The following is a 12,163-nucleotide window of genomic DNA, read 5'->3' as shown; positions in this document are numbered from 1 at the left end:
GTATATGTGGTTTCGGTATTACATTTTTATTTGACAACGTCTAGCAGGGCCTAGACCAAATTGGATTGACCACTTCATCATTGTTTGTGGATTGCAATTTTAAGATTATTAATGGTTATCGTTATCGTTTTGAAACATACCTCAACTGAGATCAAAAATGATGATGATAAATGATCAAGTAAATTCATTTAAAATTTTAATTTATCATCATCATTTTTGGTTCTAGTCTGTGCCTTTGTTTGCCCGAGTTGTTTTTTTTTTTCAATAATAACTTATTGAAAAGAATATGGTATAAACCTTTAGTGGTACAATCTAAACTTTGCATAGGTACTCTGCCACACATAATGGCGTGAAATTTTCTTTATATTGAATAATTTGCTATTGTTTACAATATTTAGCCTTCTAGTGTGTTCCTGACTCCTGCCCGTCTATTCTTTACCTGAATTTGAATTGTACTCTGTGGTGTATTAAATTTGTATTGTCAAATGGTAAACTGTGTGTATTTACATTTTATATTACAATTTACATTTCTTGTCGAGTGTCGACTACAAAACAAACTCATAAGGCTTCAGCTTTTGATTAATAAATTTATATTACATTTATTTTATTCTAATTCAGCCAGTTAACCAAACAAGTTAAACCAGGGGCATGAAAATGGCGGGAGTAGAATCAATGGTTGTCGAAGAAGTTAAACCGGCAGAAAAACCAGTTGATAGAGAAAAGGTTAATACTTTATATGGATACATAAGGATAGATTAGTTTACTTAATAATTCTCTAAATGGTTATTCTATTTATAACTATAATTAATAGGTTATCATAAAATACCGTTTGCGATGTTTTCAGTTAATTTACCATCTCAGATTTTATTTAGAATCATAATATTTCAGACCTGCCCTCTTCTGCTTCGAGTTTTTTGTTCAACTGGCAGACACAATTCTCCTGGTGACTATGCAAGAGGTGGGGTTCCGCAGAATGAGTTGCAAATATACACATGGATGGATGCAACTCTTCGGGAACTTACTAGCCTAGTTAAAGAAGTGAATCCTGAGACACGTCGTAAGGGTACTTACTTTGACTTTGCTATTGTGTATCCAGATATGCGGACACCAACATATCGCATGAGAGAAATTGGTGTTACATGTTCTGGTCAAAGAGGAAATGATGATAATAAAACTCTCTCCCAAGTGAAGTTTCAAATTGGCAATTATTTGGATATATCAATCACTCCTGCTAATAGAATGCCTCCTCCAATGAGACGTCCACAACCCTACATGAATAATAGACCGTACTAGTGATAAGTGTGTAATTGTAATTTTTTAAAAGTAATTATAAGAACTATGGGAGAACTATTAATACTTTTATATCCTCTTTCCTTATCTTCATTACCTTTCGACTATTATGGCTTTATTGACTTGTTTTTACAAATGTTGTCTGATTTAGAAAATTGTTCCTTAGTACTAATAACAAGTTATTTTTATTGCATTCACAAACTATCAGAAGCAACAATATATTATGTCTCGTCTAACTACCTCTCTACCTAATAGTTGGCATTGTAAGTTGCCTGTTCAGACAATTATTATTAAGTAATAGATTTGAAATTGTATCCCAGTTTGTTCATTTATGATTGTCACCATTTTTTTTTAAATTCTTTAATTACCACCAAACTTTCGTTCAGCAGTTTTAATGCAATAAAACATTTTGAAAAAGATATGAATATAAAAAAAATATCCTAAACAAGGTAGGAAATTAAAATCAAATGTATTTTTAAGTTTATTTGTCAGTACTTTAATCACATGTTTCATGATCACGCACTCACATTCTTCTTACAATAAAACCCTAAAATAAATACATATTAAATCCTAATGCTCTAGTGATTAGTTGGTGATCTGAATGGCCTCTTTGACTTCTTCCCCATAGCATTGAGATCAATTGTAATACCATTTGGTAATACTGCCTTGTTTTCTTGGTAGTCAATAAAACCTTTCTGGGTTTGCTCATCTCTGGTGTTGTCACAAGCAATACCGGTCTCATAGTTGTATTCTCTTTTCAAACCATCTGGATCAATGTAACCATATTTGCCCCTTGTAATACAATTATTTCCTATAATTTCTTCTTTGAAAGTACCATCGTCATTTTCGAAACCCCAAGTAATACTGCCGTCTTCGTTTTCTTCTCTGTATTTACGGATAATTTGTGAGACTGGCTTCTTTTCCCTGTTGTTCGAAGGAGAGTATTTCTGAGGCGCAGCTTTGACAGGCGCTGCACGGATTGGTTCTTGTGGTCTATTGTATTGTCTGATGGGTTGAATATCCTCTTCATCCGCAAATGGTTTTGGTTCAGGGCGTAGAACTGGGCGCTGGGGTCTGCTGGATAAAGGTTGCAACCTGACTGGTTGTGGCCTAGGTTCGTTTCTGATTGGAATAAACGATTGTGGTAGGAGTGGGCGGTATTGCGTTGGTCTTACGTTTTCGAGCTTAGGTATTGATGGGGTTGTTTGCGCAAATGGTGAAGAATTGAAGGCACTAGGGGGTTTAGGTTGGGATGTCGTTGTAATATCGAAATAGTCGTTTTGTGGTTCAGGGGTTGAATAAGCATTGGCATATGCTGTTGGAGTGTTGATTTCTATTTCGTCCTCTGGTTCTTCAGTGACCGGTTTTGCTGGCTCTTCTAAAGACTGCAGACTCGGTCGAGGAGCAGCGTCAACAGATTTGAATGATGGTCTCGCAAGGCCTGGCCTTCTCACTCGGGCAATAGGGATTTGAGCGGCTTGTATTCTGCCTTGCCTAAAACCGCCTTGCCTCGGACCTCCTACTTGGACCGCGCCAGGAATCTGCAGCCTTGGTGGTGCAGGGCCATCGAACTGTGCGTAAGCTGTGACCGCACATAGCGATAATATCTGAAAAATAAAGACAAGTTGAATCGAATTACAATGGAATTGACCTTCCAATTGAAGCCAAAAAATTTGAAAGATCTAAATAGTACACGCAGAAGTTAACTAAGCAAATCAGGTGCCAAGATGATTTGTGCGTGTAGTAAGTTGTCACGACGTGACTTAGTATACATTTATTGTGGAATTCGCTACGCAATCATTAATTACATTCGAGTGTAACACTAACAGGCCTTGCCACGCTGCACCTGACTAGATTGACTGGCCATGCCCTGTCCAATTCTGTCTCCTTTTCACCACATACCTTTCAAATAGCTTAAACCTATACATGACATTTTAAGGATTTATATTATGTATCTATAAGATAATGGTAGCATAAGGAAATCTCAATTAGCAGTCAAATTCAAATTTTATGTTGTATGTATGAAATTATTGTATTTACGTATACTAATTACTAGGGAGGGGATAGTAGGCGACAGTATGGGTATCCTTAAAGATTTATAAAATAAGTAATAGTTTTATTTTATTAAAGTGACGATAATACATTAAATGAAGTATTCATTTTTGAAGTTTTAAGTTAGTGTGTACAATAGGGTATCAATTATTTTTTTTGTATTATTACTTATTATAATGTTGAAACAAATTTATCGGAAGCAGTTAATAAAGAAATTATTTTCGATAATTATCGGAAATTAGATCAATTGAAGACTACGTAACCACATAATGAGAATAGTCGCATGTTAACAAACAATTTGCATACATAGCGCTGATAAATAGCAATTATGAATTACAATTCTGTATGAAAAAACTAATAGACCTATTCCTTAAAAAAATAGGAACTCACATTATTTATATAACTCACGTATGTAAAAGTCTACGTACAATCAAGTTTCGCCTGTAACTTCTGGGCACTGGGTTAACAAATAAGAAAATGTAAATATATTCGATGAATTATTTACAGTCAATGTTAAGCATATTATAAGATTCCAATACTGAAGAAATAAATAAACTGTAGTATGGTAGTATAGATAATAGAGATGTGCGATATAACACCAGTTACTTTTGATACTTTCACGTGAATAATAAAGGTGCGTAAATTATCTATGGTCAAAAACATGGAAGCAAATTAAAAAGGAATCTTGGTTAAGGTAAGGCAGTTTTTCCTTCGGTAAAAAAGGCTGGAATTTGTTGGTTAAGTATCGGGTCTCGGTCAGAAACTTAAGGACGACAACTAAACCGCTCTTCCGACAAGGTTGTTACGTATGTGTAATAAGTAGTTCATTTATTTTTACTTATCTACATAATCGATTTTATAAACTGGAATGATTTTTTTAGAATTACGTAAGTGCATCAAATCGTTATATGTGTAATGTTGACTTTGAAAATGTAATGCTTTATATAAAATATACAGTAGTAGTTAATCTACTTTTAGATTTTGAGTAGAATAATATAAATTATAACCACCCATATTAGACTAATAGAACAACTTTTAATGTGCAAGGTTATTTGTTTAAAAATGCAATCGTTAAACAAATATAATTTTTTATATCACATACGTATACGAAATTATGAATTATTAAATATATGTCAGTACGAGGCTAATTCCGCATGCCTTTGCAATCACATAATTTATTCTAACATAATAATGCCCTATTAATACCAGAAGTAAAGATAAGATTAATGCAAAGTCAAAGTAACACAACTATATAAGAACGTTACTCTTCAAGAGAAACGTAGAAATGGAAGTTTGAATATGAAATAAATAATTAGAAAACGGGATTTGTGTAAAACATTTAACAAACTTTTTGTATTGCGACGACTTTAGTTAACATAATAACATGGAAGTAAAAAAGTTAAATAGTGTTTTGCTAAAAAAATCAACTCGAAATTTTACTTGGTATTGAAAAAGTATTGAACCCAGACAATACCTATTCATGATTGTAGTAAAACAATTGTCAACTTATGTCAAATGCAGTACACGTGAACTTAGAGCGCGTTGAGGTCTTTTGTTCTTCAGAATTTGCGAGACCGTCTACTTGTTTATTTTAGGTCGCCAGACAAGCTTAAATAGATTAGTCATAGTAAAGAATGCCTCTTATGAATCACAATTGGTTTCCTTAAGCCATTTAATGTCGTATAGTTAACTTCAATTCCCGGCACAGATACTAATTAGACAATAAATAGCATTAAAATCAAAATTACTTGATTCCTCTTTTTGTTAGACTATTATATTTATAAGAGTGCAGCCGTGTAAATTATTATCAGTAACGATCATTTCTAACTGCGTTATGAATAACTTTATATAAAATTTCACAACAAAGAATGCTTGAAATATCAGAGTGCAATTATTTAAATGCAAAATTGATTGTAATTCTAAAGGTAAGGTAAGGCCAACTTACGGAATGTAGCATTCTATTGTAAAGGCTTTTAATTCTTTATGGTTGTAAGTTTGATTTTTGGCCGTTAAACCTGGTAAAATAATATATTTTTCAGTGGAAATTTTTTGTTTATACGACTTGCTAATTACCGACTTTTCCAATTAGAAAAAAATATTCAGGAAGATTGGTGATAGATTTGTTATATAATAAAATAATGAAGTCCTTAAAGCTCCGTTTTCCTGCACACCCCTAAATTAGTTCCTCATTCCAATTTGACGTAACGAATAGATAGTAGCCGTAACTAAAGTACAATAACTTTGCAATTTTGTTGCGATTTCCAAACCTATGTGTTGCAGAACGAGAAGTTACTAGCGTACTTATATTTCGCAACGTCTATATAAAATTTTATTTTATTTCTTAATTCCTATGGTCTCATTTAATATCGCAACTGCAGACTGGTATATCAAGTGAATTATTTATTATTGATTTTGCAGCTATACAGATAGCAAAGAAAGTAATTTATTTATATAATTTGTAACACAAATATAATAAAATATTATTTTTATATGTTTATCTAAGGTCATTCTATGCAACCTGCACGAGTCGCCTTCCCTAAGGAGAAGAAGTTCGGCGTGTTTGCCCTGGACACATTTTGGGAGCCAAAAGTTGCAGAGGGAGTCTATATACAAGAAAAAATACCACCAAATCTCGTGACCCTCTTGATTATTTGCCTTTCATTGCTGTCTCTACAATTTTAGTTGAATTATATCTTGTTAAGCCTGTTGGCCACTCGCCACGAAAATATTGCATGACTTACGTAATAATAAATACGACAATTGTTTAACTTGTTTTCACATTGAACAATTAGTTCCGCTTTATGAATTAAAAAGGGCATATTTTTGAAAGGTTACGAGAAAACCGATAGGCTCAAGGCTGACTTGTAATCAATACCTACGTACTTTGAATGTTGATTGTAATATGACGACCTGAATGCAATGGTCTATTTAGAGTCCGCCCTCTTTGATATGCTGCTCGGTGACGGAGCTTTGGAATTATTCTTTGAACTTATATCGACGCCATGTTTAATTTAGAATTTATTATTTTATTTACCTTTCACTGATAATTTAAAGAACAACAATTATTTCTTAAATGTAACGATTTTACTAGCAAATATAGACGTTATATTTTGAAATAAATTAGATTTTATTATAGATGACGTTGTCTAATTATTAAAAATAAGCATAGTATCCATCTAAATTTCTAAGGAAATTTAGTATTCAAGATTTTAGTTTATTTTGTGTAACAAAAAAAAAAATAACAGATTTTTATTTAAAACTAAATTAAATAATTGTCTAGAAAAGCAATACTGTGTAACTCTAGACGGTAGAATGTATTATTGATTAACCAAAATAAATTATTTGAAAAATTTAAAAACGTTAAACACATATATTAAATCATCCCCTATCTCCCAATAACTCCTGATGAGTTTTATTCACTTACCAGTAACGTCCTCATGCTGTCCTTTCACACTACACAATCACGTTGAACACAAGTATCAAATAAAGGAAATACCTCCCGCGCACGCTATAAGAGGTCGCCCACTCTCGCCTGGCTACGCGACTACCATACCTATTGCAAGGTGACCAACTACGAAGGCATATATCAACTAATATACAGCATATAATGTGCAATCCTTAATAAATTGGTTGCACTTGAAGCGGTAAACGGAACGACAATGATTCGACAGTTCTATTAAACGTAACGGAGGAAATGGTTAGGAGAAACGCTTAGCCATAAGAATAGTTTTGAATTTGTTATTACGTCATTGATAAACGGTATCACACTCAATGCGTTGAACAGGGAATTAGACGTTTTATTTGCAAGTAACAAAGGCTCTTTGTATTTTCGTAGAAAGTTGTTTGTTTGAAATTAAACTTACATCTTGATATATGTATGTTTTAATAAGTTGAATATTAGTAAGTAAGTAACCAATGAAATAAAATTATACAGTAATATTCAACCTATTAAAACTTACATCTTGATATATGTATGTTTTAATAGGTTGAATATTACTGTAAAATTTTATTTTATTGGTATTCATTAAAACTGGCGACAGACAAGTGAAGCAACAACCTACTGAACTGGTAGCTCAAGGAACAGCAAGCGAAAGAAAGGAGCAAACTTAGAAGGATAGAGCATATTAAAGAAACAGCAGGTACATGGCAAAGAGTGGCAGTGCAGAGAGGAATGGCGGGATTTGGAGGAGGCCTTTGGCCAAAAAGGGCACACAAATGCACTAAAAACGATTTAAATGGAAGTGTGTTTAAATGTAAATGTATCTGAATTAAAGGTTATTATTATTAATTAATTAAAACTCGCAAACCATTCTTAATATTAGTCGTAAATGAAAGCATTAACCTACTTATTGATCTCGCAACTTCAAATAACCCATGATCTAGTTTGTCATCGTACTAAGACACACCTACATTTGGGTAATTAAATACGACTAAATTGGACATATTATTATGAATAATTTATGATATGTATAAAAGTTCTCATTAAATTTTTTAACATACTGTTGTTTTACTCTAGCCAAGGTTCACTGATTCGCCGTCTCAGAAAATTTAAGTTCCTGCACATTGTAAAAGAACTTAAGTTCATTTCCCTTTTTATATTGTATTATTTTGAAATATATCGCTAAGGAAACGTCTTTATGTTTAAATTACTAAAAATAATAATAAATACAAAGCTTTGAAGAAATCATTGATTTACTGTTATTGTGTTTCCAAAAAATTATTTCCCTCTTTTTTAATCACAACTGGGACTCCTGGAACAAGTATAAAATACTTATGCCAGGGTTGCCCAAACTAACCCATTTTATTATATGAAAAGCATTTGTAAAAGCGTAACGGGAAAAATAAATTTAACTATTAATAATCCAACTACAAATTTTCGTTCTTAGTAGTTTTCTATATAAAAATACTCATTTGCCTAACAATACGGATAAGAAACCCGATAGGCTCCCAACAACATTTTTTTTATTTGATCATCCCGCTACCGTAAATATTAATATGTGTTTTCTTACAGTACAGAAATTAGTTCAGATCAAATCAAACTACATTATAAGATTAACATAGCATAGTTTTTACATATCAGTCGTCGAACCTTTCGTTAACATTGTGTAACATCCGACTTGTCCCAATATATTCATTGTTCGATTTTGTATTTGGTATTCGAAACGTTTATGTATAAAATGTCGTAATGCTGAATTGTTTCTCAAGTGTTATATTTTATGAACCTTTTTTGGTAATTGAGTAAAAACTTCTTATACTATATATATGAATAAAATATCGTAGAATATACGTAAAAGACATAATATTTGCTTAAGACGTAGGAACCCATACGTGCACCCACACAGAAAGCGTTGCAAAAAATATATTCAGTCCCAGGACAAAGTCTAGATGAAAGTGGATGGAATTAAATCTTGATTTCTGAATTTGATTATACTTATTCGCCAATCTAGTTTAACAACAATTTAATAAATGTTTGTACATACTCAACCGTCGATATTTAGTAGTAGTCTTTTTTAGTTTTAGTTTAATTCGACCAATTGATTTAATTTATTGCAGTCGCTTCTGGTTAACATTGTTATTACTTTTCATATACTGTGTGCCGTAATTCTAAATATCTCATAAATATTCATAGACTCACTAGAGTATGAGAGAGAGAGGGAGAGTATGAGACTATACTAAAGATTCCTGTGCATTTCGTCCACCACGTAATATTTTACCTTATGCCATCTCGCAATTTGTTTTTGACAATGCCGATTTCAACAGCATCACAATAATTTATATTTCAAATTACCGAAATTTCAACAAAAAAAAGTAAATCTTAAGAAAGAGATCCGCCACAAAATTGTTGTGACATAATTAAAAAAACAACAAAAGAATAAAGTTATTGTTAAAACTTTTTGAATATTGGCTTTATGATACACAGATACATAATCTTAGGCAAAGCTACAGAATATGTTCTTCAATTTTTTTGTCCAATGGGTAGTTTAAGAGATAATGCAAAAAACGTGTTTTCACCCATGGCCCATTAACAAAAAATGTTCAGCCGCTGTAACATTTCAATGGACTAAAAGAAATATAAAAATCAAACGCAAAGCTGAGGAACAAGTCAATATTACTACAACTGTCCGCACATAACATTGTCTGCCCACTTATATTGTCTGCATATATCCACGTTCAGGTAAAATTAGATAACATTCGCGGATACAGTGAACACGTCAGGATAACACAATCGTTACATCAACGCAGTCCAATCACGTGCAGAAAGTCTTAGTGAGAGTCTACCATAACTTATTCCTCGTAAGTGTACATTTAACATGAATGTAATCGTGTGATAAAAACAATTTAGCCCCACTGACTTATAAGTGTTTAGTATAATCTAATCCTTAGTGTTCTAGAAGAATTTGTGGGCCTGAGGATTCATAAACTCAGGGTAGAAAGTCGCGCGCCGTATTATTATTACCCTGACAAAGAAAACATACGTACGTGAATTGATACCAATCAATTCACGTACGTATAATAATGCCCTTATAACTTTCGTGATTAGTTCACAAAATAATAATGACAATATTCTTTAACTGAAGTTTGAATACATATATTTATAAGAAAACTGTGTCTGTACGATCGCATAAGAATTGTGCGACTACTTTACGTGTGTTTTACGTAATAATACAACGCACTACTGATTCACTGTACACTTGTATTTCTTGATCGATTTCAAATAGCGAAAATACATTCTTTTGAGAAAAGCTATACAAACGACCTACTTACTGGGCTTGTCGGGACAAGTCTTGCAACGTAATTATGAACATAGAAGAATTTGCTATAGATTTGTCCATGGTGCCATTTTTTGCCAACTGAATCATGTCAAATTCAAACTTTATTCTAATAAATCTTTTTATTATTTTAAAGACATTTTTTACTTCATTTAAATTTTTATTCTTTTTCACTGTGCCATCTTGGCTATCTCTTAGCAAAAGTTGAAGAGAGATTGCTAAATAATCCAAAAGATATACTTAGTTATTTATTGTATTTATTACCATGAATTTTGGTGATTGTGTGCAAAGAAGTGTAAATAATTCCGTACCAACAAGATTATTAATATGACTATTTGTATATACAATTTCAAAGAATTCTCATTATAATTCTTGCTTGCTTTCCCGGGATTCCATAAGGATAGAAATGTATTGCATAACGCGCATGATAGAGGTGCGGCAATGGTGTGAATGCCTGCCATACAGTAATAGTTTCATATTCTACATAAAACATTACATTTAAATGTTATATTCCTGTACCAGGAATAATAAGTTAGCAGGATGGTGAGGTGCCGTTACCTGTTCCGTATCGCCATATTGAACGGTGATTCGTTACGGGCGCATACTCTATTAGTAACAATGGGACCTGAGGTCATTTTCATAGCGAAATGTATTTATGTATCTATGTCAGCTTTAGGAGGTCAATGACCATGATACATGCAATATTTATTAATATAAATAACCAATATTTAGCAAAATATTCTGAAATGAGTTCATAAAATGGTCATAGAACACGTCGAATGGTTTTAATTTGTGCTACTAGTCGTTTTTATAATCCTCACCACTCCTTGCTTAGATGTGAAGGCATTGTAATGACGACCATAAAGAATTATATAGAATATGTAGAAATTGACGATAATAAAATGTCTTCATTAAAGAAGACAAATTTCAGTGGCTCAACCTCGGTGATCAGCTATTTAAGTAGCATGAATATGCTATTCAAAATTGAAATTTGAAACACAATTTATGAATTATTTTCAAGTTCGTCTACATAATATATCATACTTTCCAACCGCCTCCATTTTATAAATCTATATAAATAAAAATGAATCCCTATTTCCCTTGGTCACGGCAATTAACATTGACAAAAGCATATCATGTAGAGTGACGTTTAGTAACCGTTATGTTGTGGCGCCTAAGTCAATGTCCCGTATAATTAAACCTACACGTGTCTCTAGTAATTATATAGTCACCTAATGCCTTACTTTTATTTCACCTCAACATTTATATATCCTTCAAGCTCTTAATCAACATTGTTGAAAAGTTTGAAATAAGTAGAACCATAAATATATTTACGGTTTCTGGTTAATCGGGGTGCTTTAAATAAATGGGGCATTTAGTTTTACTCTACATTAACCACTTGCGTACAACAATAGAATATAAGCGAAATATGCAATGTTAATTGCTATACGAATGAATGCAATGTAATTGTCGAAGAGAGTGCCTACGTCTATACTCTCGGGACTCTGATAACCGCTGATTTAGGAAATCGCCACACTATAAAACTAAAAAAGCCTGAGTGAGCAAAATTTACAGCCTTGCCTCGAACACTGTCTTACCATTAATTACATAATTTTATACGTGGGTAAAATATATAAGGATCACGCAATACACAGATAATATGCCCATGATTTAGAATTGAATCTAACTGAGCTAACTTGAAGAAAACGTGATGAAAAATGGTTTTAATGTCAATAAAAAAACACATAGTAATGATGTAAAATATTTTTACTGTGACATTTTAATTATCTAAAATAAAACATAACACTATATTGTTATACAATGTACAGAGCTAATTACATATTAATATTTATTTGTTATAAACCTTAATTTAAAGTACTTAATTGATCTGGATTCACTGATTGTATATTATGAAAATAAAATAATTATTTAAAAATATCTGTGTATTAAAACAAATTAAGTACGAAACATATGGTGATAAATTGTTTGTTATAATTTTATACAAATTATAATTTGTACTTTGTATTTTTTCTGATATAACGTGCGGAGGA

At 32.2% G+C, this 12,163-nt stretch overlaps 2 protein-coding genes across 2 annotated transcripts; one reads left to right on the top strand and one right to left on the bottom strand.

Moving 5' to 3' along the window:
* The first annotated feature begins 400 nt into the window (after nt 1–400).
* LOC110998003 (histone deacetylase complex subunit SAP18) lies at nt 401–1,350 on the top strand. The gene is made up of 3 exons (XM_022266409.2): nt 401–488; nt 619–723; nt 889–1,350. The coding sequence occupies exons 2-3, from the start codon at nt 649–651 to the stop codon at nt 1,291–1,293; spliced, it is 480 nt and encodes a 159-aa protein (XP_022122101.1). The 5' UTR covers nt 401–488; nt 619–648; the 3' UTR covers nt 1,294–1,350.
* Nucleotides 1,351–1,758: 408 nt separating this feature from the next.
* Nucleotides 1,759–6,896, bottom strand: LOC110998002 (protein piccolo). Its single transcript, XM_022266408.2, has 2 exons — nt 6,767–6,896; nt 1,759–2,897 (listed from the first exon to the last, which is right to left on the bottom strand). Exons 1-2 carry the CDS (start codon nt 6,779–6,781, stop codon nt 1,869–1,871), a joined length of 1,044 nt encoding a protein of 347 aa, XP_022122100.1. The 5' UTR covers nt 6,782–6,896; the 3' UTR covers nt 1,759–1,868.
* Nucleotides 6,897–12,163: the final 5,267 nt, after the last annotated feature.

This window comes from Pieris rapae, chromosome 3 (genome assembly GCF_905147795.1).
Source record: "Pieris rapae chromosome 3, ilPieRapa1.1, whole genome shotgun sequence".
Classification (NCBI taxonomy): Eukaryota; Metazoa; Arthropoda; class Insecta; order Lepidoptera; family Pieridae; genus Pieris; species Pieris rapae.
The sequence above is the reverse complement of the archived record's forward strand: the minus strand, read 5'-3'. Positions and strand labels throughout refer to the sequence as shown.

Bases quoted from the DNA above. Each gene is read 5' to 3' on its own strand.
- LOC110998003 (XM_022266409.2), top strand. From the start codon at position 649: ATGAAAATGGCGGGAGTAGAATCAATGGTTGTCGAAGAAGTTAAACCG. The intron at 724-888 runs GTTAATACTTTA...ATAATATTTCAG, and splicing joins AACCAGTTGATAGAGAAAAG to ACCTGCCCTCTTCTGCTTCG.